Raw genomic sequence first — 26,463 nt, 5'->3', positions numbered from 1 at the left:
AAGGACACTGAAGAAGGCAGGGGTCCTCAGAGCCTTGAATGCCAACCAGGTAATTAATCCTCCATGCAGTTGAGGGCACAGGGCTTTCTTTGAGTATCTGTTTTTCTTTGCCAGCTTTTAACTGGGCCAGAAAGGACAAGTTATAGTTCAAAACATGTTAATCGTGCTGGTGTTGCTGTTTTGTTTAATTTAAATTACTTATTTCCTTTCTTGTCTTATAAAGAGCATTGGCTTTGGTCTCAAATAGTGTTGAGTTAAATCCTGGCTCAGCAATCTAGAAACTGTGAAACTCTAGGATAGATACTTAATCTCCATAAACTTCAGGGTCTTCATGTGCAAAATAAGCTAATGATATCCGGAATGCAGCCCAGTTATGGGGATTAAACTGGATGACATGGGGGCATTCAATGAATGTCAATTTGTTAAGATTCAGTTATAGGTTACAGTAGTGTCCCTGCCTTATCCTGCTATCTTACCAAAAATATTTCCCAGTTTGTATTTTCTCTTGTTTACAATATATTTTTTTGCCTACTGAAAATTTCAAAAATTGTCATGGTTATCATATCCTCTCCAAAGTTTGCTATCCTCAGTCAGCTGGGGTCAGAAAATATTAAACGTAAACTCCAAAATTTAAAAAGTCATAAATTATAAATTGTGCCAGGCTCTGTTCTGAGCAGCCTGATGAAATCTAGCATGATCCTGCTTATTCCCACCCAGGAGGCAGATCATCCCTTTGTCCAGGGTACTGCTTCCCTCCACCCCCACCCCCACCACCCCGATTGGCATAGGAAAAACAGTATATACAGGGTTCTGTAATATTTGTGGTTTCAGGGGGTCTTAGAACGTATTCCCTGCAGATAAGTGGGGAGGACTACATTTAAAAAGATGCTGAGCCTCCCTTCCCCAGATTGTTGACCTGAGAGTGAAGCTTTTACCATTTGTGTCTTGAAGCGGGTACGGGACAGCCAAAATACCTCTATCACTTTGGGAATGGAGGCTCCTCAAAGGAATTAATTGCAGGGTTAATACCATAATTAGAGAGAGAGAGGTCATCACAGCCACACACTCTTCACTCTTTTGTCTCCCTCCTTATCAGCACTGTGTCAGAGGTCCATATGGACCTAATCTTTAGATTTTCTGGGAAAGTTTCCATTTCAAATACCCTGTTCCACCATTTCCCTTAAGCAATCTATTACTTGAGAATTAGAACATGTATGCTGATTTGGGGATCATAAAGTATGCCCAAATTAAAATGCAATGAATCACTCCTCTTAGTAATAATTTGGGGGAAAAACTTTTTTCCCAACCCCATGCTTACACTAAAGTAGTTACCTACTGGATAAAAAATAGAATAGAGGTAGATATTTTAATCTTATGTGGGTAGCAATGGCCAGTTTTTCAAATATAAATTCCAAAAGTTATAAAGGATATGATAACTATGACAATTTTTGAAATTTTCAGTAGGCAAAAAAATATATTGCAAACAAGAGAAAATACAAACTGGGAAATATTTTTGGTAAAATATCAGTTCAGTTCAGTTGCTCAGTCATTTGGTAAGATATAAAAGACAATAAATATACAAAGAAAGCCCTCCAAATTCCTGAGGAAAAAGATAAAAAAATCCGACAATAAGCTGTGCAAAGCTGTAAACCAAAAATTCATAAAAGAAATTTTAAAAGCTAATCATTATATAAAAAGACATTCCACTTTATCAGTATTTTTTAAATGAAGTTTTTCTTTAACATACCAAAATTAGCAAGAAAAAAAATTGACAAATCTGGTGTTCATTAAGGGCTGGGGAAAGCAGCATTCCTGCCCACTAGTGTTAGAATGAACACACAGTACAGCCCATTCAGAGGGCATTTTCAAAATTCTTTCAAATTTATTTTTTAATTGGATTATAATTGCTTTACAATGTTGTCCTGGTTTCTGCTGTACAACAACCTGAATTAGCTGTAAGTATACGTATATCCCCTCCTTCTTGAGCCTCCCTCCTAATCCTCTAGGTTCAGAGGGCATTTTAGCCAAGAATATCAATGTGACAATTTGTGTGTTCTGTGAAATTACAACCCTGTGTATGTGAATTCAGACTTACCAGGTGGCGCTAGTGGTAAAGAACCCACCTGCTAAGGCAAGAGATATAAGAGACAAGAGTTCGATTCCTGGGTCCAGCAGATTCCCCTGGAGTAGGGCATGGCAACCCACTCCGGTTTTCTTGCCTACAGAATCCCATGGACAGAGAATCCTGTGGACAGAGTAGCCTAGCAGGCTACGGTCCATAGGGTTGCAAAGAGTCAGACCTGACTGAAGCAGCTTAGCAGGCTCTCACGTATGTGAATTTATACTAAAGACAGAAGCAAAATTTCATAAAAGTTATGTGAGTGGAGGAATGTTTATTACAATCTGTTTCTGAGCGATAAAACCAGGTTACAGAATTATATGACTCTTTATACAAAATTATGTAAACAACACATGCCTAGAAAAATGTTAATAAGCTCTTCACTCAATTGTTTCTCTGGAAGATTGCTTCGTATTCTCTAGTTTTTCAATGATCTTTTAATAATTTGTGTACTATTTAGTCACAGGAAAAGATAAAATTATTTTTTTAAAAGTGTGATATCTCCTAAATGTAAAGTTGAACAAGTTAGGAAATCTTGTTGTAGCTGTGTGACAATGAGAAAATGACTCCATACCTTAGGTTTTCTAAACTGTAAAGTGGAGATATTAGATAACATATTCAGTTTTAATTCTACTATTTAAAAACTCACGGTTGGGATTGACTTGATTGACTTAAACTGCTGCTGCTGCTAAGTCGCTTCAGTCGTGTCCGACTCTGTGCGACCCCATAAACGGCAGCCCACCAGGCTCCCCCGTCCCTGGGATTCTCCAGGCAAGAACACTGGAGTGGGTTGCCATTTCCTTCTCCAATGCATAACAGTGAAAAGTGAAAGTGAAGTCACTCAGTCGTGTCCGACTCTTAGCGACCCCATGGACTGCAGCCCACCAGGCTCCTCCGTCCATGGGATTTTCTAGGCAGGAGCACTGGAGTGGGGTGCCATTGCCTTCTCCATGACTCAAAACTATTAAAGCTCAAATACGGCCTCATCTGAGAGAAAGCTTGCTTTGAACGCCCTCTGCTGGCTGTCCTGAGAATAGCAAAGGAGGGCTCTTCAGAGCATAGTATCAAATCCTTTCAGGCTTGAAACCATTCAGCCCAGCAGAGTTAGATCTTTGGCATTGGCTCAGAGGGCTGGCAAAAGATAAATTTTCCTAACCTTTTTATTTAGCTTGAGATTCTTATTTATTTACTATTGAAGTATGTTGTTGTTCAGTCGCTCAGTTGTGTCCGACTCTTTGCCACCCCATGGACTGCAGCATACCAGGCTTCCCTGTGCATCTCCTGGAGCTTGCTCAAACTCATGTCAGTTGAGTCTGTGATGCCATCCAACCATCTCGTCCTCTGTCGTCCCCTTCTTCTCCTGTCTCCAGTCTTTCCCAGCAGCAGGGTATAGTTGATTTATAGTGCTGTTAGTTTCTGGTGTACAACAAAGTGCTTCAGTTATACATATATACATATGTTCTTTTTTAAATTCTTTTCCCATTTGGGTTATTACAGAAAAGTGGAGTTACTATTATTAGGAAAGTGGAGTTCCCTGTGCTATACAGTAGATGCTTGTTGATTATCTATTTTAAAGATACTCTGTATATATCAATCCCAAACTCTCAATTTACCCTGTCCCCATACCTTTTGCCTTTGGTAACTGTTAGGTAGGTAAAACAGGGATAAAGGAGTCCAAAATGGCGGTGGCTACAGCCAAGAAAGGGAAAAGCCCGCGACAATGAAACAAAAGAAGGTCCGAGGACCGGAGCGAGGACCTCAGATAAAACAAACAACACTCCTGGCTGGCCCAATTTACATAGGACAGGCCCAGGGAGAGATAAACATATAAATAGAGGAGCCAAGGCTAGCTCTCTCTCTGTCTCCAGCGCACTGGGGTGCTCTTCTCCTTGTGTCTTTAGATCGACGTGCCCTCATGCCTCGAAGATGGATTTTCCTGCTATCTTCTAAATAAAATAGAGCTGTAACACTGAGCTGTAACACTGATTTGTCTAAGAGCTATAACATGGTCCATTCAAGACCTGAGAGCTATAACACGGTCTATCCAAGACCTGAGAGCTGCAACACGCCGAGTGGGCTTTAATGTCCATCACTCCAAATCTTTGTTGTGATGAGACAGAAAATCGAGGAACATACACTCGCGTGACATCTACGGGAGTAGTGGCATGTAAGGAGTTAACCAACTTCCAGTAACCATGTTTGTTTCCTAAGTCTGTGAATCTGTTCCTGTTTTGTAAGCTCCTTTGTTTCATATTTTAGATTCCACGCAAGTGATATCATATGGTATTTGTCTTTTTCTTTCTGACTTGCTTCACTTAGTATAGTAATCTCTAGGTCCATTACATCTTCTTTATCCATTCATCTGTTGATGGACATTTAGGTTATTTCCATATCTTGTCTGGGGGCTTCCCTGGTGGCTCAACTGGTAAAGCATCCACCTGCAATGCAGGAGACCTGAGTTCGATCCCTGGGTTTGGAAGATCTCCTGGAGAAGGGAAAGGCTACCCAACTCCAGCATTCTGGCCTGGAGAATTCCATGAACAGTATAATTCATGGGGTCACAAAGAGTCACTCAGACATGACTGAGTGACCTTCACTTTCTTCATGTCTTGTCTATTGTAAACAGTGCTGAAATGAACATTGGGGCACATGTATCTTTTCAAATTCCCTTTGTTGTATAATTTGGGTTTAGCCAGAGAAATATTTTTTCCTTCATTTATGATTTGGGCTTCCTAGGTGGCACAGAGGTAAAGCATCTGTCTGCCAATGTAGGCAGTGCAGGAGACACATATTTGATCCCTGGGTTAGGAACATCCCTGGCGGAGGAAAAGGCCGTCTGCTTCACTATTCTTAACTGAAAAATCCTGTGGACAGTGGAGCCTGGCAGGCTACAGTCCATGGAATCACAAAGAATTGGGCACAACTGAGCGACTGAGAAGCATGCATTTACTAATATGATTTGGCTTTTATAAATTCCTGGGTCCACTTCACTAGTGTAAGTGTGTTGAAATTTCAGATCTGGGCGAATCCAGGAGTATCAAGGAAAAACTGACAAGGACTCTGAGACCCGTGCTTCCTGAAGCACTTCTGTCCCTGCGGGAAGAGGAAGATGGCTCTGAAAAGCATGTGGCTGGTTTTTCTGATGAGCTATGTAGTCAGCACTGAAGTCGTGGATGGTGAGTATCAGTCACGAAGCTGGAATTGAGCCTATGGTCAATGTTCTTTGCATGGTTGTAAGCCGTAGTGAAACCATCATCAATCAAATGTAGATTATAATAATTATTTTGCAAATTTATTGTGAACGGTGGATGTAATGTATTTAAAGTACCTGTCACCTGGCAGTCAAGAAATGATAACTATAATTAGAACTACCCGGTGTTTTATGCATTATTTTCCTATTTGAACATATTGGGGGATTCCAGAACATAAAGTCTTCCAGAACATAAAGACTAGTTGGAGAGATGGCTCCAACACATATAGGCCCAGCATCAAGTATAAAGTCACATGTCAGGACTTCCCTTGTGGTCTAGTGGCTAAGACTCTCCGCTCCCAATGCAGGTGGCCGGGTTCAATCCCTGGTCACTCACATCCCACATACTGCAACTAAGACCTGGCACAGACAAATGAAGAAATAAACAAAAATAGGGCTTCCCTGATAGCTCAGTTGGCAAGGAATCTGCCTGCGATGCAGGATACCCCAATTCAGCTCTTGGGTTGGGAAGATCCGCTGGAGAAGGGATAGGCTATCCACTCCAGTATTCTTGGGTTTCCCTTGTGGCTCAGCTGGTAAAGAATCTGCCTGCAATACAGGGGACCTGGGTTCGATGCCTGGGGAGCATCAAGTATAAAGTCACATGTCATGACTTCCCTGCGGGTCCAGTGGCTAAGACTGTGCTCCCAATGCAGGCAGCCAGCTTCAATCCCTGGTCAGGGAACTAAGATCCCACATGCTGCAACTAAGACCGGGCACAGACAAATAAATAAATAAACAAAAATAAAATATTTTATAAATAAAATACCAAAGTAACGCATCTGTGAGGTAGTAAGCAATACCCTAGAATCTACCAGTGGAGAAAGCAGGGGAGGAAAGCTGCATATGTGAGCTAAGAATAAGCATCCTGACTGCTTTGACAGTCTGCAGAGGCCCTGCTGGTGTCGTGTGTGGTACAGGGAGTGAAGAAACTCGTCTGAGCAGCACTTCTGTTGAGAAGAGGCCTCTTGAGAGGGCCCAGGGCTGTACATGACCCAGCACTTCTCCCAGCGCGGATACCTAGGCCAGGGGAGAGAGTGACTGGAAGGAGATACAAAGAGAAGCAGGGTTCTTGGGGCCTCATGTTGGTGCTCATGGCTGAAGTCTGCGGGTCCAGCTACCAGCTCTCTCGACCATCTACGGCCATTCAGGACCTGGGGAACTCAACCACTTTCTCTGGAATGAGCTAGCATGTGAAAGACTGGGAGAGGCTGCCCTCAAGCTCCCCCAGCGGGTCGTGTTCTCCGGCCGTTTCTAATCAACAGCCTGGGTAGTTAGTGCCTTGCTGCTCTGGTTCTGGCCCCCCTGAGGGGGCTTGAAATTTGCCCAAACTGTGCCGTGGAGAGTGAGCTGTCCAAGAAGTAGGGGTGGGGGAGGAGAGGCAGTGAGGGAGTTTGGGATGGACACGTACACACTGCTCTGTTGAAAATGGATTAACAAGGACCTACTGCACAGCACAGGGAACTCTGAGCAACGTTATGTGTCGGCCTGGATGAGAGGGGAGTTTGGGGGAGAATGGATGCACATATATACATATATACACACACACACACATATATATATGGCTGAATTCCTTCACTGTTCACCTGAAACTCTCACAATATTGTTCATCGGCTGTACTCCAATAGAAAACAAAAAGTTAAAGAAACAAAACAAAAAACATCCTAACTAGGTACTATTTTCAAAACGTATTACATGGGTTATAATGATAATGTGATTATTTTGATAGCTACAATTTATTAAGTAGTTACTATTTTTTGACAATTTCTAGACACTCAGTGCTAATCATTGTACATGCATTATCCCACTTAATCCTCCCAACAACCCTATGATTCAGTGTAAAAACAAGAAAACCAAAACTAAAAGAGTTTAAATAATGTTCCCAAGGGCACACTTCTAGTAAGTGGTGGAGTAAAAAGACTATTAGTCGTCCAGGTGGGATGTTAGGAGCCAAAACCTCCTGCCACTGCAAGTTTTGGATGACGGGGTCTAGGACCATGAGTGGAGGGATCAAGGTTCTAGGGCTTCTGGGCACTGGCTCCTCTCCCAGGTCCCTCCTCATTCCCCATGAGTGTCTTCAGTAGGTTACTTCACCCCTGAAGAGGTTTTCTTGTCTTTCCAGTGGGCATATACATCCTTATTACTTAGGAAAGCTCTGGTAATTAAACAAGGCAATCTAAATGAATGTATTTGGCCCACAGGGTTTTTTTTTAACAAATAAATAGAGCCTAATGACTACAATGCTGTCAACTTGGTGGCTCAGACGGTAAAGAATCTGCCTGGGTCAGGAAGATCCCCTGGAGAAAGGAATGGCAACCCACTCCAGCATTCTTGCCTGGAGAATCCCATGGACAGAGGAGCCTGGCAGGCTACAGCCATGTGGTTGCGAAGGGTCGGACACGACTGAGGGACTAACACTTTCACTTTCAATGACTATCATGACCGAGCGCTTCTATTTAGAGTCAGACCATCTTGGGTGGTCCAATCCTGTCTCTGTCACTTATTTGCTGCGGGACTCCAGGACATGACAACTCTCTGCCTTTGTTTTCTCCTCTGGAACTGAGGATAAGGACAATCTACTTCATGGGGTTATTATGGGGGTGACTCGAATGCCTGGAACAGCTCCTGGGACATAGTAAATGCTCCATGAAGTGTGAGGTGGTGGAAGGCAGAGCGGCAGCCCCAGCAGCGCAGCGCAGTTTGCCCCTCCAGGAGCTCACGCATCTCCGTCAGGGAGCCACAGCCTTGGCTGCAGTATCTGAGGTGAGTGGTGAGGTGAGGGAGGAGGAAGGAGAGGAAAGGAGACAGACAGTCGTTGACACACCGCGACTCAGGCACAGAGACCTGCAGAAAGTTAGTGAGCGACAGAGACACCAGGGAGAGTGGGAAGAGAGCAAGAAACAGAGAGAAATATACGGAAAGGCTCAGAAAGACACAGAGAGGCACAGAGGGAGCCGAACAGAGCGACGTGGACAGAAACAGAAGGACACTCAAAACAGACACAGGGGCAGGGAAAAAGAGAGTACTGGTGGCCCGGCTTTAAGAATGATCCAAGGTGTGCTTTGCCCTGACCCCCTCTAGGTCCTCCAGTGTGCCGCTGGGAGCTCTGCTCTCACTACCTGGATTCAGGAAAAAATAAAGTGCCTGGTGGTGGAGAATCTGTACTAATGCATTTGCCCACAGGATGCCAAGCAGAGTCTCTTCAGAGTTCAAAACAGAAATCAGGGGGAACTGAACGAGGAGCACCTGGTGTGAAGCAAGGGGCCTTTATCCTCAGACTGGAGTCAGAGACGTGGCCTCTTTCCTTCCACCTCTTTCAGAATCTTTTCACCAGTGTTCAGTGGAAAAGCATGCAGCGTAATCTTTCTGCAGACTGTTCCTTACTGAAATTCAAGCCTTTTCATTTGGAGTGGTAATCAGTGGTCAGCCTTCTCCTTAAGAAGATCAATTTTTACTCTAAGAGTCTTTCACTTTCTTTCCCCCTGATAAAATAACCAAGGCATCCCAACCCTCTAATGATTTTCATTGCCATATTTCCAATTTCTTGGTTATTTATAAAAGCCAAAGTTGACAGGTTTGATGGCAGGAATACAGATTCGTAAGTTAGAGAACTGAAAAGAGGCTTTTCCACCTCCCCGTGTGATCTTAGAAGGGTGGCCACCCAGCCTGTTTCCTCACCTCCCTAAGATACATATGCAGTACAAATAAACCCCTTAGCACAGTGCCTGGTGGCAAGGAAGCACTCGGAACGTGGCAGCTGGTGGTGCAACAGGAGTAGCAACAGTGGCATAAAGGCGTTCTTTTTATTTAACATCAAATGCTGATGCTCCTGTTCCTAAAGGTAGTAGAAGGTAAGGTATTTAAGCATATGAGCTTCCATGTTGCTTGTTCCTGATACACTTGAGGCACCCCCTTTGTTACCCAATTTGACTGCTTGTTGCTTAGAAAGGAAAGGTACTTGACTCAAAAAAGCTGGCAATTTAGGGAGACGGTGAACTTGTGTCCAGAGGCCAACTCCAAAGATTCTGCTCAGCCTTGACGATTTTTAAAGGGGAGAAAGAGAGAAGAATCTTAATGAATTTTTGATGCAGGAAATTGGATTCTGCATTATTCCCCACTGTGTGCAGACTGGTTGAATATTCCAGTGTCATCTTGCCTGCATGATCTGCCTGCAGGATTGAGAATGGGACTATTAAGGATAGAGCCTCTTGATGAATGTGAAAGAGGAGAGTGAAAACACTGGCTTAAAACTCAACATTGAAAAAACTAAGATCATGGCATCCAGTCCCATCGCTTCATGACCAATAGTTGAAGAAAAAGTGGAAACTGGCAGATTTTATTTTCTTGGGCTCCAAAATCACTGCAGATGGTGACTGTAGCCATGAAATTAAAATATTCTTGCTCCTTGGAAGACAAGCTAAGAAAACCTACATAGCGTATGAGAAAGCAGGGACATCACTTTGTCGACAAAGGTCTATATGGTCTAAGCTATGGTTTTTCCAGTAGTCACATATGGATGTGAGGGTTGGACCATAAAGAAGGATAAGCACTGAAGAACTGATGCTTTCCAACTGTGGTGCTGGAGAAGACTCTAGAGAGTCTCTTGGACTGCAAGGAGATCCAACCAGTTAATCCTAAAGGAAATCAACCCTGAATATTCACTGAAATGACTGATGCTGAAGCCGAAGCTCCAATACTTTTCATCCTCATTTGAAAAGACCCTGATACTGGGAAAGCTTGAAGGCAAGAGAAGGGGACAACCGAGGATGAGATGGTTGGATGGCATCAACGATTCGATGGACATAGTATGAGCAAGCTCTGGGAGATGGTAAAGGACAGGGAAGCCTGGTGTGCTGCAGTCCATGGGGTCACAAAAAGTCAGACATGAGTTAGTGACTGAACAACAACAACATTTTTTAATTGCTGAATTCTTCATTTTAACTTCTTTTTATCTAGGAAAACAATCAGCAGTTTAGACAAAGCATAGTATGCATTCAGGAGAGCATAAGTCAGGAGTTAGGTTAAATTGTCTAATGATTTCATGCCTATAATTAGGCTCTCTCAAGGTTAAACAGAGGGCTTCCCAGGTGGTGCTAGTGGTAAAGAAGCTGCCTGCCAATGCAGGAGACATAAGAGATGCAGGTTCGATCCCTGGGTCAGGAAGATCCACTGGAGGAGGGCATGGCAATCCACTCCAGTATTCTTGCCTGGAGAATCCCATGGACAGAGGAGCCTGGTGGGCTACAGTCCATGGGGTCACAAAGAGAGTCAGACACGACTGAAGTGATTTAGCACACAGGCAAGGTTCAGTTCAGTCCAGTTCAGTTCAGTCACTCAGTTGTGTCCGACTCTTTGCGACCCCATGAATCACAGCACGCCAGGCCTCCCTGTCCATCACCAACTCCCAGAGTTCACTCAAATGCACGTCCATTGAGTCGGTGATGCCATCCAGCCATCTCATTCTCTGTCATCCCCTTCTCCTTCTGCCCCCAATCCCTCCCAGCATCAGAGTCTTTTCCAATGAGTCAGCTCTTCGCATGAAGTAGCCAAAGTACTGGAGTTTCAGCTTTAGCATCAGTCCTTCCAATGAACACCCAGGACTGATCTCCTTTAGAATGCACTGGTTGGATCTCCTTGCAGTCCAAGTGACTCTCAAGAGTCTTCTCCAACACCACAGTTCAAAAGCATCAATTCTTCAGTGCTCAGTTTTCTTCACAGTCCAACTCTCACATCCATACATGGCTACTGGGAAAACAATAGTCTTGACTAGACGGACTTTTGTTGGCAAAGTAATGTCTCTGCTTTTCAATATGCTATCTAGGTTGGTCATAATTTTTCTTCCAAGGAGTAAGCATCTTTTAATTTCATGGCTGCAGTCACCATCTGCAGTGATTTTGGAGCACAAGAAAATAAAGTCTGATACTGTTTCCCCATCTATTTGCCATGAAGTGATGGGACCAGATGCCATGATCTTCATTTTCTGAATGCTGAGCTTTAAGCCAACTTTTTCACTCTCTTCTTTCACTTTCATCAAGAGGCTTTTGAGTTCCTCTTCACTTTCTGCCATAAGGGTGGTGTCATCTGCATATCTGAGGTTATTGATATTTCTCCCGGCAATCTTGATTCCAGCTTGTGCTTCTTCCAGTCCAGCGTTTCTCATGATGTACTCTGCATATAAGTTAAATAAGCAGGGTAACAATATACAGCCTTGATGTACTCCTTTTCCTATTTGGAACCAGTCTGTTGTTCTGTGTCCAGTTCTAATTGTTGCTTCCTGACCTGCATATAGGTTTCTCAAGAGGCAGGTCAGGTGGTCTGGTATTCCCATCTCTTTCAGAATTTTCCAGAGTTTGTTGTGATCCACACAGTCAAAGGCTTTGGCATAGTCAATAAAGCAGAAATAGACGTTTTTCTGGAACTCTCTTGCTTTTTCCATGATCCAGCGGATGTTGGCAATTTGATCTCTGGTTCCTCTGCCTTTTCTAAAACCAGCTTGAACATCTGGAAGTTCACGGTTTACGTATTGCTGAAGCCTGGCTTGGAGAATTTTGAGCATTACTTTACTAGCCTGTGAGATGAGTGCAATTATGCAGTAGTTTGAGCATTCTTTGGTATTGCCTTTCTTTGAGATTGGAATGAAAACTGACCTTTTCCAGTCCTGTGGCCACTGCTGAGTTTTCCAAATTTGCTGGCATATTGAGTGCAGTACTTTCACAGCATCATCCTTCAGGATTTGAAATAGCACCACTGGAATTCCATCACCTCCACTAGCTTTGTTCATAGTGATGCTTTCTAAGGCCCACTCGACTTCACATTCTAGGATGTCTGGCTCTAGGTGAGTGATCACACCATCTTGATTATCTTGGTCATGAAGATCTTTTCTGTACAGTTCTTCTGTGTATTCTTGCCATCTCTTCTTAATATCATCTGCTTCTGTTAGGTCCAGACCATTTCTGCCCTTTATCAAGCCCATCTTTGCATGAAATATTCCCTTGGTATCGCTAATTTTCTTGAAGAGATATATAATCTTTCCCATTCTGTTATTTTCCTCTATTTCTTTCATTGATCGCTGAGGAAGGTTTTCTTAGCTCTCCTTGCTATTCTTTGGAACTCTGCGTTCAGATGTTTATATCTTTACTTTTCTCCTTGCTTTTCTCTACTCTTCTTTTCACAGCTATTTGTAAGGCCTCCCCAGACAGCCATTTTGAGTTTTTGCATTTCTTTTCCGTGGGGTTAAAGGCAAACAAAATGGGCAAACACTAAAGGGCAAAAGAGATATTTTCACATTGAAACTTTTCTTTCTGTGCCTCCACTAGGTTGGTGATTGTCCATCACTCACAGGTACAAAGCAGAGCACAAGCGAAGGATCTGTGTCAACAATGAGCGTCATGTTCCAAGCTGGCGCTGGGGCTGCTGCACAGGAAGCTGTGTTTCACTAGGGCCATAAGACCAGGCTGAACACCCTTGAATGCCCAACTGAGTGGAGAGCTTATCTGAAAGCAACAGGAGATTTGTAGGAGAGGGGATTTGTAGGCAAGGAATGAAGTAGAACAGGGCTTCCCTGGTGGCTCAGCAGTAAAGAATCTGCCTACAATGCAGGATACAGGGGTTCAGTCCCTGGATTGGGAAGATCCCCTGGATCAGGGTATGGCAACCCACCCCAGTATTCTTGCCTGGAGAATTCCATGGACAGAGGAGTCTGGCAGACCTTAGTCGATGGGGTCTCAAAGAGTTGGACATGACTGAGGGGCTAACACACACAATAAAGTAGAACAGAAGCGTAAGGCAAGCAAGTGACAGCAGCATCACCTGCCTGAGGAGAGAGGAGAGGCTATGTGACCACAACAGTCCGTGGACATGCACTGGGGGTGGAAAGACTCCTGCACGCATCCTCAGCATTACCGCACAGCCACACTGGCACAAAGTCCAAACTTACTAGCTCAGCATGCCCTTCATTACCTGGGTCCTCTGCATTTCCAGCAGTTTCAGTGGCGTGGCCCATTCATCTGTCCACTAGCTGAAAGAGTTTGTGCTTCTCTCTGAATCATGGTTTCCCTGGCCTCTGGGCCCTGACTCTCTCCTTCTGTTTTCTATAGTGGTTGCCTGACAGATCCTCTACACATTAGGCAAACCTAAGTGTTTGCTCTTCCTGCTGCCATTTCTCTGCACACCCACCCCCTTAGCCTAAAATGTTCCCCTCCCCTGGCTACTGACTTACAGCCCCCCATTCTCAAGTTCCTGCCAAGTTGCCATCTGACTGGTCATGCATTCCCCTAGATAAAAGAAGGAAAAACCCACTTGCTCCCTATGATGCCTAAAACTACCAATTATGCCCCTCATCCACTCTTGTGATCTCTTGAATTATATCTGTTTGATCTTGCTACCAGCGTGAGGATTCTACCAGTTGCTGAGGATGTTTATTCCAATTACATACTCCATTATTGAGGAGGTTAGCACAGAGATGGGCTTGGAGGACCACTGGGTCCATGGAAAATAGTCCTGAGCTAAAACATCACTGATTGCTCGACCTCCATAAACCCCTACTTGACTGGCAGACCTTAGGGATGTTTGGGGTCTCCTGAAATCTGTGTCAGTTCAGAGCCAGTGTCCAGTATCCTCAAAGATCTGATCATCTCCTTTTCCCCAATGCTGAAGTACTCTGGTGAAGGACCACAGCCCCTTCTGGAGATGCTAGGAGAAAGGTGAACAGTATAAAGATGTGGCAGCAGAGAGAGAGCCTTCCTCCAGGACGCTCAGCCTCTCCTCCTTCGAGGGGACCTGGGTCTTACACTGGCTAAGGTGGTGAATTGCTTTTGCTTTCCTTTGTAACTTGTATTTTCTTTTGTTTGTGCACAGCCATTGTCCTGAGACCTAGCTGTGCCACCGGGTGGTTTTACCACAGGTCGTATTGCTACGGATACTTCCGGAAGCTGAGGAACTGGTCCGAGGCTGAGGTAAGAAATCTGGCTCACGCTCAGAGAGGTGTCTCTAGAGCAAGGGAACAGCCGAAGCTCCAGGTGTCATTCAACTCAGAGCCAAGGGTCCTTCCCTGGTGTTCCAAGAAGTCAGCTGGCAGGTGAAGTGGAGAGAAGAGGGTTACCCCTTCAACTCCTCTAATGCTGTAAGCATCGATGGAGCACATCAAGGGGCAAAAGGCGGAAGTAGTGACATATTTCCTCTTTGGGGGCTCTGAAATCACTGCAATGGTGACTGCAGCCATGAAATCAGAAGACATTTGCTTCTTGGCAAGAAAACTATGACAAACCTAGACAGTGTGTTGGAAAGCAGAGACATCACTCTGCCAGTAAAGGTCCATATAATCAAGGCTATGTTCTTCCCAGTGGTCATGTATAGTTGTGGTTGTGAGGGTTGGACCATAAAGAAGGTGGAGCACCAAAGAATTGATGCCTTCGAACTGTGATGCTGGAGGAGACTCCTGAGAATGCCCTGGACAGCAAAGAGATTAAGCCAGTCAATCTCAAGGGAAATCAACCCTGAATACTCATTGGAAAGACTGATGCTGAAGCTGAACTCCAGTATTTTGGTCATTTGATGCAAACAGCTGACTCATTGAAAAAGTCCCTGATGCTGGGAAAGATTGAGGGCAGGAGGAGAAGAGGGCATCAAAGGATGAAATGGCTGGATGGCATCACTGTTGCAGTGGACATGAACTTGGGCAAACTTTGGGAGATGGTGAGGGGCAGGGAGGCCTGGCGTGCTGCAGTCCATGGGGTCGCAAAGAGCTGGACACGACTGGGTGACTGAACAACAAATCGATGGAGTGCATGCTACAGGCCCAGACCCTGGGGGGGCTGCAAAGGCATGAGAATGAACCAGAGACAGCCTCTCCTTGGGGAGTCCATTATCAGGGAAAAAGACAGAAGCACATTAAGCCAAAGAGGATGAGATGAGGAACTTACAGGAAGGACAACTTGAATTGCTGTACAAGATTTACCAGCCTCAGAGCCACCTGACAGAGAGTGAAGCATTCCGAACACATGGAAGGCCTTAGTGTCCCCACAACTCAACAAATGCATTGGTTTTGTTTCACTGAGGCTTTCCTAAGAGATACCCAGGTAGCCAGTCAGAGTAAGTTACCTTGGAATGTGAGGAGTCAGAGCTGCTGTGTCTCTGGATTGTGGTTGTTTTACTGGAGTGACTGACTGGGGAGACCAGTGGGGATATGGGGTACAATCTGGGCCCACAGTGGCCTCAGACGTGTGTACTGGCTGTCCCCAGAGAGCCCAAAGCTAATTCTACCAAAACAAAGAGGAAGATATCCAGGGAGCTTTGGAATAATATGTGTGCTCAGTCACTTCAGTCGTGTCCAACTCTTTGTGACCCCATGGACTGTAACCAGCAGGCTCCTCTGTCCATGGGATTCTCCAGGCAAGAATACTGGAGTGGGTTGCCATGCCCTTCTCCAGGGGATCTTCCCAACCCAGGGATTGACCTGCGTCTCCTGTGTCTCCTGCACTGCAGGCAGATTCCTTACCCACTGAGCCACCTGGGAAGCCCACATGGGAAGTCCAAGTCTACATTGGAATAATATAGGTGTGCATTTAAATCACGCTTTGCCAGGCATTAGTTTGAGCTATACCTCGCTTTACCAGTTTTCTTCTGTAACATAGGGATAATGCTTTCACTCCATGGGGTTGTTGGGGTTGTTGCAAAAAACCTCTGGCACCTGGTAGATGCTCAGTTCAGATTTTCAAGGCAAAAACAATCCATAAGATTGCTACTGAGCCTTAGCAGAATTAACCACTTCTGAACCAGAGTGCAGAGAAGGTGTCAGGAAGGACTGGAGAAATTGACCCCATAGCGCTGTGCTTCTTGATTCCTAGCTGCTATCTTAGTTCACAAAACTTCTGGAGGCGATGGAGCTGGCATGAAAACGACAGGTAAACCCAATCTCAGACTGAAGAAGCAGAGCTCTGGGTTCTAGCCATGTGAATTTACAGGGAAAATATCACTTAAACCAACTGAGCCTGTTTGCTCTTCTTTTCCAAGAATCTTTGTGATTGGTACACTCTCTAAATGTAGACTGGTAATCCAGCTTCCACACCTCACAAATTTGAAAGGCAAATGAAATTATGAATGTAAGAACATTTGGGTTTTGTAAAGTGGCTGGCACTTAGTGTGAGGACTGCTAAGTCACTTCAGTCGTGTCCAACTCTTTGCGACCCTTTGGACTGTAGCCCACCAGGCTCCTCTGTCCATGGGATTCTCCAGACAAGAATACTAGAATGAGTTGCCATGCCCTCCTCCGGGACTAAATTATCATGAAACAGTAACCACATCTAATACTGAGCAAGTTCAAAGGCAAGCATTAGAGTAGCAACCACAGTCAAACCATGCTTTTATTAAATTAAGTTTTGTCATGTAGGCAGATCCTGTAACAAAGCCCAGGAGAGCATAAAGTATGTGTCTCTGTCTGTCTGTAAAGTGTGTGTATATAAAATGATTTTTTCAATTGGGCAGTAAGTTTCCAGTTAGAGAATGGCACATTTTACAATCAGTGGTCTCAGATTTATTAAAGTGTATTACTATTATACATTATTATGACAGTTTCATCCTCGTAACAACTCCCTTGTGTAGCCATAATTATGTCCTCCAGAGGAAGAGAGGTACAGGGACTTGGCAAGGTCACATACACAAATGAGAGGCAAGTCCAGGACCCCAGGCACTTCCCCTGGCCCTAAAGCTCATGACCTGGCCTCGAGGAGACCCGGCACCTGTGACATTGTGCTTTCTCCCATGATGACAGGAAGTCTTCTGTGGGGTTTAGATCCTGAGAGGCGGTGGGGGCTGTGTGTGCATGCTGCTTGGTGAGCTAGGGTTCTGAGGTGAAGCCTGTGCTTTTCTTTCTTTCTTTTTTTTTTTTCTAATTTTTCTTGAAATACAGTGGATTCACAGTATCCCAGCAGTTTCAGGTGTACAGCAAAGTGATTCACTTATACATATACCTCTATCAGTATATTCTTTTTTAGATTCTTTTCCCTTATAGGTCTTTACAAGATGTTGAGAAGAGTTCCCTGTGCTATACAGTAGATCCTTGCTGTTGATCTGTTTCATATATTGTAGCATGTATATTTTAATCCCAGCCTTCGAATTTATCCCTCCCCCTCTGACCCCTTTGGTAACCAGAAGTTTGTTTTTTAATACTGTGAGTCTGTTTCTGTTTTGTAAATAAGTTCATTTGCATCATTTTTTAGATTCCACAAAGAAGTGATATCATATGGCACTTGTCTTTGTCTGACTTACTTCATTTAGTATGATAGTCTCTAGGTCCTTCCATGTTGCCACAGATGTTATTATTTCATTCTCTTTTGTGGTGGAGTAATAGACTCTGATGGAGAAGGCAATGGCACCCCACTCCAGTACTCTTGCCTGGAAAATTCCATGGGCGAAGGAGCCTGGTAGGCTGCTGTCCATGGGGTCGCTAAGAGTCGGACACGACTGAGCGACTTCACTTTCACTTTTCACTTTCATGCATTGGAGCAGGAAATGGCAACCCACTCCAGTGTTCTTGCCTGGAGAATCCCAGGGACGGGGGAGCCTGGTGGGCTGATGTCTATGGGGTCGCACAGAGTCGGACACGACTGAAGTGACTTAGCAGCAATAGACTCTAATGCTGGGAGGGATTGGGGGCAGGAGGAGAAGGGGACGACAGAGGATGAGATGGCTGGATGGCATCACTGACTCAATGGATGTGAGTTTGAGTGGACTCCGGGAGTTGGTGATGGACAGGGAGGCCTGGTGTGCTGCAATACATGGGGTTGCAAAGAGTTGGACACGACTGAGCGACTGAACTGAACTGAACTAAATAGTCCGTTATTTCTCAGCCCATAATGGACTGTTACTCAGCCATGGAAAAGACATACCATCTCTTCTTCATCCATTTGTCTGTAGATGGACATTTAGGGTGTGGGCTATGTTTTTAAACCTCATATTTCCTCCTTGCCCTCAGCTCGAGTGTCAGTCATATGGAAACGGAGGCCACTTGGCATCTGTCCTGAGTTTAAAGGAAGCCAGCACCATAGCAAAGTACATAGGTGCCTATCAAAGAAACAAGCCGGTGTGGATTGGCCTGCATGACCCGCAGAAGGTAACCTCAGACCTGGCCCACTCATGGCCCTGTGGGAAAAGCAGATAGACAGCTCCTGTCTGGGAAATGGGCGCAGGCCCACTGGCAAGCACACACACAACAGATCTTCAGTCACCTGCCTCCAACTGATAGAGGCCAAGGCTTCCAGGTTAGGGACAAAGCAATGTCCTCCACTTACAGACCTATCCATTTAGAGCCCTCTCAAATCCTTCCGAACACAAAAGTATCAGAGCCTTTCAAAAAAGGTTTCTGTAAGTATATAGGGGTATATACATATACAAATAAACACAGACACACACACAGAGTTGCATTATGAGATCCCGCTTAATTAAATTCCAATTAGATCTTGAGTTTAAGTGGAAAGCTTTCAGTTAAGCTTTTCACTAGATGCGGTCATGTGTTTTATGCCATCCTTAACTTTCTTCACTGGTCTTTCATTTTACCCCTCTCAGCACCTCTTTGTGAAGTCTCTGTGTGGGACCTGCAATTTATAGATTCTTTGTAGGGCTTCTGTGTTAACCAAAAAATGCTCAAAGAATACAAGGAAAAAAATCCTGACTTTGTGTTTCTTAATAAACTTTGCTATAGATGTTACAGAGAATTTATACAATTAATTTTACATTGTTAGTATTCACACTGCAATCAACCAGTGCTCTCTCATTCAAAGACAGGATAAATATTTACATCTATTCTAACTGATTTTTATTTATTTATTTTTAATTGAAGGAATTTCTACCAGATTTTTTAAATTTTCTACCTTCATGACTGAGGCTAATAAACAGCCTAACGAATTGTGCAATGAATGCATCAAAGAAATATAAATTAGAATAACGATATAATTTGACTTAGATTACTAGATGTTTGCTTTGTCTTAATGAATATTTTTAAGATAAGGAGAAATTTCCTGGTAAATGACGGTATAAATTCCTACAACTGAACTGTTTATGAAAAGCAGTTTGGAAATGCATTTGAATATCCTTGAAATATTCATGCCCCTTGGTCATTAATTCTACTTCTAGGATTTTAGTTTTAAAAAATAATTTTAAGTACAGAAACAGCTTTACAAATAAAATTGTTCGTAGCGGTATTCTTTGCAGTAATCGTAAATTGGAAACAACATAACCATCAATCAATAGGAGAACTAGCAAGGTAAATTGTGGTACATTCTTATCATTAAAACATGTTTGGAAAGCAAAATACTACAAAATTGAATATATATGTTTTAATGGCTACCACATTTTTCAGTACATAAAAATACTGTGATAGATAAAAATGGTTACACCACAAGTAAATATGATAAAATGTTAGTAATGTTGTCTTCCTGAAGGTTAAATGGAGTGACTTTTCTATTTTCCCTTCACACGTTTCTGTGCTTTCCCAAGTTTTCCAGGGAAAGCTGTGTTTAAGGGGGCTGTGGTGACCATCTGGGCTGTGAGCAGGTGGGCAGCCTTATGTGTACGTGTCTCCCATCTCCTGTCATTTGCAGAAGCATCGATGGCAGTGGGTGGATGGAGCCATGTCTATTTACAAATCCTTGTCTGGCGAGTCCGTGGGTGAGAACAAGTACTGTGCTGCGATGGATGCCAAGACCAGTAAGTTCTACCACATCTCTCCCTGAATCCCAGCTCCTTCTCTTTCCCATTAAGAGCGAAGCTGGACATTGACTCCTCTTTGCGCCATTTCACATCAACAACTCCACAGGACAGTGGCCTTGTCCCAGGCATTACTCACTGGCCATTTGTGACCATTTCACAATTTTTGCCATATCAGTGTACCAACCATTCAGTTATCAGTATTTCTTTTACTCCAATCACTTTTTTCTTTTTTTTTTATTTTTCAATAACTCATTTTAACTGAAGTATAGTTGATTAACAATGTTGTATTAATTACTGCTATACAGCAAATGATTACAGTCACTTTTTTTATATCCTCTTTTTTATGTTTTTTATCATAGTAAAAGTCACATAATATAAAACATACTATTTAACCACGTTTAACCATATAGCTCAGTGGCACTAAGGTCATTCACATTGTTGTACAACTCTCACCATCCTCCATCTCCCAAATTTTTCACCTCTTTAAACTGAAACTCTGTCCCCATTAAACACTAAAGCCCCCTTCCCTCTCCCCACATCCCTATCCCCACCCAGCCCTGGCATCTACCACTGACCTTTCTGACTCTATGAGTTTGACTATTCTAGGTATCTCATGCAAGTGGAATCAAATAGTATTTGTCTGCACCCACTGTATATTGGAATGCATTTCTAAGATTAACTTAATACATGGCTTATAAGCAGGCTGACCCCTCTTTTTTTCTCACTGTGCTACGCAGTAGGTTCTCATCAGTTACCTATTTTAAACACAGTAGTGTATATGTGGCAATCCCAGTCTCCCAATCCATCCCCTCCCCTTTTCCCCCTAGGTGTCCATCCATTTGTTCTCTACATCTGTGTCTCTGTTTATCTTAAAATTCTGTCGTGTACCATGAGGGGGAAATATGCCATATTTGGGGAAACCCAGACTACAGGGAGCAAATATGTGTGACTGCTTTCAGGCTTCTTTATAGTCAGGGTTCTCCATAAGCTCTAGAAACCTCGCTTTGCCTGCATTCTTCGCTCATATTCTCTGAGTTTCATCCCAGAACATAGTGCCCAGAACCTCGGCTGCGGGCTGGGCACCGTCACTGCAGCCTCTTCAGTTCTCTTGCCTGCCTTCAAGCTTTGCTTTTCATGCTAATATGTTAGGGTTTTCAGCCTCGCTACAAATGCCGTTTGGGGTGGGTAATGATTTGTTGTGGGAGCTGCCCTGTGCGTTGTAGGGTTAGCATTCCCTAGTTACTAACCAGCAGATACCAGCAGCACACACACACGCGCACACACACACACAGTTTGTAACAACCAAAAATGTCCACAGACTTTGCTAAATGTCCCCTGAAAGTGTTAGTTGCTCAGTCATGTCCAACTCTTTGCAACCCCATAAACTGTAGCCTGACAGGCTCCTCTGTCCTTGGAATTTGCCAGGCAAGAGTACTGGAGTGGGTAGCCATTCCCTTCTCTAGGGGATCTTCCTGACCCAGGGATCGAACCCACATCTCCTGCATTGGCAGGCAGATTCTTTACCATCTGAGCCACGAGGAAAGCCCTAAATATCCCCTGGTGGGACAAAATCACTCCTATATGAGAACCACGGCTAATAAGTGACATGAAAAGGAAACAGAATGTCAAAGATGAAAAAGATGCTTGATCTGAAAGAGAACATCCCAGTGTGTTTTAAAGGCCTTCGTAGTGTCACCAGGATTTCCCCACTAGCCAGGGGTTGAGCCTGGGCAGGACAGAGGACTCAGGTACTGGGGCTTAGGTAGAAAGGGATGTGGAACAGGTTTACTATTGTCTGAAGAATAAAGGTTATATGCAAAAACTTTCTGACAGCAAAGTGATGAACATGTGGAGACAAACTCTGAGGTGAGCGCTAAGCAAAGCTTCAGAGGTCTAAGTGGGTCATATCACAGACCAAGGAGGCACTTCCCACTGTCTCGAAGGGACTACAGCTGCTGTTTAAGGAATAAGTCATCTCTGATGGAAGGAATACACCAAGACCAATATGTAGAAATTTACCAAAATGTAAATTTCTATCCAAGCTAAGAAAAATATTCTCAACAATCAGCACAGTCCAAAAATATAATGAGCTACCCTAGAAAGTAGTGAGAAACCCATCAGTAGAGCTAACCAAGCAAAAGCGGACATTGTGGTTGATATTGGGGCTTCCCTGGTGGTTTAATGGTAAAGAACCTGCCTGCCAATGCAGGAGACATGGGTTCGATCCCTGGGTTGGGAAAATCCCCAAGAGGAGGAAATGGCAACCCACTCCAGTATTCTTGCCTGGGAAATCCCATGGACAGAAGGAGCCTGGCGAGCTAAGTTGGACACGACATGCATGCATGTGCTTGATATTGCAGCTGCAGCATTAAAAAAGAGAAAGGCAAATACTGCGTATTAATGCATATACATGAAATTTAGAAAGGTGTTCTGATGATCCTATGTGCAGGGCGGCAAAAGTAACACAGACACAAAGAATAGACTTTTGGACTCAGTGGGAGAAGGAGAGGATGTGATGATTTGAGAGAATAGCATTGAACCAACCACATGCATTACCGTATGTAGAATAGATAAGCAGTGCGAGTTTGATGCATGAAGCAAGGCACTCAAAGCCGGTGCTCTGGGACAACCTAGAAGGATAGTGTGGGGAGATAGGTGGAAGAAGGGCTCAGGATGGGGCTGCTGCATGTATGCCTATGGCTGATTCATTGATATATACCAAAAACCATCACGATATTGTAATTATCCTCCAATTAAAATAAATAATTAAAATTTTTTAAAAAGCATTAAAAAGAGACTCGTGGCACATGACAGTCAGCTAAGGAATGTTTTAATAATATGAATTTTAGGGATTGCTTCAGACTGACAGCATCAGAATCCCTAGGGCTGGATGCCAGACCAAGCTCCAGGGAACCATGGCCTCCCAAGGTCCCTCCCATGATTCTAAGGTCTCAGTCAGATAGAGTTCTCAAACAAAATCCTCACACTGTCAGTCTGTGTCCACATCAGCAAAGTTCCCAACAATGAAGTATCCTGTGTGGGTCGTCCACCTGAGAACACCAGGCCGCAGGACACTCCTCTTCCCGTTCACTCAGCCCAGCTCTCCACTCTCAGGATACAGCCTCTCAGGGCAGAAAAGCTCAAGGAAGGAAGCAAGGGTTAGAAACTGGTGAAGGTAGAATTCAAAAGAGTATTCCCCTCAGCCCTGTCAATGTCACTTTACATTTATATAACAGATTTAGCTTCACCAACTCAGGGGCTATATAGTTTGTTTAAGACTCATAAGATATAATATTAGTGTCCCTAATTCCAGCCACGCACATTGTGTGACTGAACTTGTTCCCTTTTTCTATCTGTTTAGAAAGACCAGGACCCTTTGGAAAACTGTATTTCACAGTGTTTCCTGAGTTACCTACTGGTTCACCATGAGATATTGAGTAATGATAACTAGGGTTCTACAACTGAAAAATAAATTTCATATTTAATATAGTTTAGGTCAAGGCCCTGGGCTCTGCATTCTGAATGCCTGGGGTAGGAGTCTAGTTCCTTCACTTAGCTGTGTGACCTTGACCAGATTCCTTACTTCTCTGTGCCTCAGATGCCACTCTGTACAGAGGGAAAAATAATACTAATCATTGTGGTCCTGGTGGTGGTGGTGGTGGTTTAGTCATTAACTCCGGCTCTTGCGATCCCAAGGACTATATCCCACCAGGCTCCTCTGTCCCTGGGATTCTCCAGGCAAGAATGCTGGAGTGGGTTGCCATTTCCTTCTTCAAGGGATCTTCCCTAGCCAGGGATCAAACCCGGGTCTCCTGCATTGCAGGCGGATTCTTTACCAGCTGAGCCACCAGGGAAACCCAATATATGTCAGATGCTTATCGCTGTGCACACTTGGCTTGTGGCTTTCATGGCCTGGAAGGGAGGCGAGTATGGTCTCCTACACCCCTCCCTGAACCTGCCCCTCTTTCATGCAGGAATGAGGGAGGAGAGACACTTTCCTAAGTTAGCGCCCACTGGGGAGCTTGCTGTGTTCCCCATGGTCATTTGAAGCTCGTGCCATGCTCTCTTTGCCCCACACTTTGGCAGTGCCCAGAATGTTTGCATCTCCATCTCATTGACACTCTGTGGCCCCAGCTCTGGGCCCTATGGATGAGGGAGTGGGCAGGACCTATCTCCTCTTCCTCCTGAGAACCAGGCACCTCACCTTAGTTTGCCTGGCTGTACCTCCATGCCATCCCTCCCAGGCTCTTATCCCATCGACTTGACACACCTTGGTACCAGTGTCAGAGCCAGATCTACAAGTCAAAGCCAGACAGACAGCCAGCTGGGGAGCAACTCATCGCTCAGTGATAGACACACCAGATTGGCAAGCCATTCTGTGGAGCTTATTTTCTGGAAGAAGAAAAACTGAACCTCTCCTCAAAAATACTTCAGTCCTTCCCGAGTCCTTCCTTTCTGTCCCCCTTTATACATAAGTGGCCCGTTGGGACATGGAAAGCAGCTTCCAATTCTGTGAACTTCAAATGGGAGTTTCATAGAGCCTCAGCTGTGTTCCTTACAGCATCCTATTTCAAACAAGAAAGGACTCCTTCCCACATCTTCATTTTCAATTGATGTATGTCAAGGTCCACGGGGCTCGTCAAGCTCTTATCTGCCAATATAGGAGATACAGGTTTGATCCCTGGGTCAGAAAGATCCCCTGGAGAAGGAAATGGCAACCCGCTCCAGTGTTCTTGCCTGGGGATTCCGTGGACAGAGGAGCCTGGTGGGCTACAGTCCATGGGGTTGCAAAAGAGTTGGACACGACCTAGTGACTAAACAACAACAACAACAAAATGTCAAGCCCTGCCTTCCTCAAAAGCAATGCTGGTATGGAGCGTCTGCAATTGTGTATGACAATTTAAATTATTCTTCTTTTAGCCTGTCTTGGAGTTCTCCTGAGAAGCAAAAGAAAGAGAAGGTAGAGTGAGACAGACAGAGAGAGCATGTGGGATAGAGAAATTTATTTTAAGGAATTAGCTCATGGAGTTGTGAAAGTAAAAGTCACTCAGTCATGTCCGACTCTTTGTGACCCCATGGATTATACAGTCCATGGAATTCTCCAGGCCAGAATACTGGAGTGTATAGCCATTCCCTTCCAGGGGATCTTCTCAACCCAGGGATTGAACCCAGGTGTCTCACACTGGAGGTGGATTCTTTACCAGCTGAGCCACCAGGGAAGCCCTCATGCAATTGTGGGGGCTGGCAAATCTGAGGTTCACAGCACAGGTCAGCAGGCTGGATGTTCCTGCAAGTTGATGTTGCAGGCCTAAGGCTGAGAGTAGTCTGAATTCCTTCCTCTGGGGACCTCAGTCTTTTCTCTTAAGGCCTTCATTGATTAGATGATTACCAAGTTTGGGAGGGTAATCTGCTCTATGCAAAGTCTACTGATTTAAATGCAAATGAAAGTGAAAGTTGCTCAGTCATATCCAACTCTTGTGACCCCACAGGCTGTACAGTCCATGGAATTCTCCCCGCCACAATACTGGAGTGGGTGGCCTCTAAATCACATCTAAATAGAAAAATGCCTTCACAGCAAAATGTAGACTGGTGTTTAACCTAACAACTGGGCACTACATCCTAGTCAGTTCAGTTCAGTTCTGTTGGTCACTCGTGTCCAGCTCTTTGCGACCCCATGGACTGCAGCATGCCAGGCCTCCCTGTCCATCACCAACTCCTGGAGTTTACTCAAACTCATGTCCATTAAGTTGGTGATGCCATCCAATCATCTCATCCTCTGTTGTCCCCTTCTCCTCCCACCTTCAATCTTTCCCAGCATCAGGGTCCTTTCAAACGAGTCAGCTCTTCGCATCAGGTGGCCAAAGCACTGGAGTTTCAGCTTCAGCATCAGTCCTTCCAATGAATATTCAGAACTGATTCCCTTTAGGATGGACTGGTTGGATCTCCTTGCAGTCCAAGGGACTCTCAAGGGTCTTCTCCAACACCACAGTTCAAAAGCATCAATTCTTCGGTGCTCAGCTCTCTTTATAGTCCAACTCTCACATCCACTCTCTACATGACCACTAGAAAAACCATAGCTTTGACTATTGACGTCTTAGTCAAGCTGACACAAACTTTTGTACCCTATCCATGGGTCCAAGCAAAACACCCAGATAATGCTGATAAACTCAACACAGCAAGTGGGTGGATTTAAATATCTGTTTATTTTCTTGCAGATTTTTTAACTTGGACCAGCAAAGAATGCAACGAGCGCCAACACTTCCTGTGCAAGTACCTACCCTAGAGCAAGAATCCGGATCCTTCCAACCCTGGCTCAAGGCCCTTTCTTCTTCCTTCTCTGCCATGATGCCTATCTGATCATTGTCTCGAAGAGTAAACATAGCAACTAAGA

The 26,463-nt window shown here is 44.3% G+C and overlaps 1 protein-coding gene across 1 annotated transcript; it reads left to right on the top strand.

Moving 5' to 3' along the window:
- On the top strand, positions 1-26,463 carry REG4 (regenerating family member 4). Its single transcript, XM_004002391.4, has 6 exons — positions 1-49; positions 5,136-5,295; positions 14,226-14,323; positions 18,340-18,477; positions 19,964-20,069; positions 26,288-26,463. Exons 2-6 carry the CDS (start codon positions 5,229-5,231, stop codon positions 26,353-26,355), a joined length of 477 nt encoding a protein of 158 aa, XP_004002440.2. The 5' UTR covers positions 1-49; positions 5,136-5,228; the 3' UTR covers positions 26,356-26,463.

This window comes from Ovis aries, chromosome 1 (genome assembly GCF_016772045.2).
Source record: "Ovis aries strain OAR_USU_Benz2616 breed Rambouillet chromosome 1, ARS-UI_Ramb_v3.0, whole genome shotgun sequence".
Lineage (NCBI taxonomy): Eukaryota > Metazoa > Chordata > Mammalia > Artiodactyla > Bovidae > Ovis > Ovis aries.
The sequence above is the reverse complement of the archived record's forward strand: the minus strand, read 5'-3'. Positions and strand labels throughout refer to the sequence as shown.

Bases quoted from the DNA above. Each gene is read 5' to 3' on its own strand.
- REG4 (XM_004002391.4), top strand. From the start codon at position 5,229: ATGGCTCTGAAAAGCATGTGGCTGGTTTTTCTGATGAGCTATGTAGTC. The intron at 14,324-18,339 runs GTAAGAAATCTG...CCTTGCCCTCAG, and splicing joins GGAACTGGTCCGAGGCTGAG to CTCGAGTGTCAGTCATATGG. The intron at 20,070-26,287 runs GTAAGTTCTACC...ATTTTCTTGCAG, and splicing joins TGCGATGGATGCCAAGACCA to ATTTTTTAACTTGGACCAGC.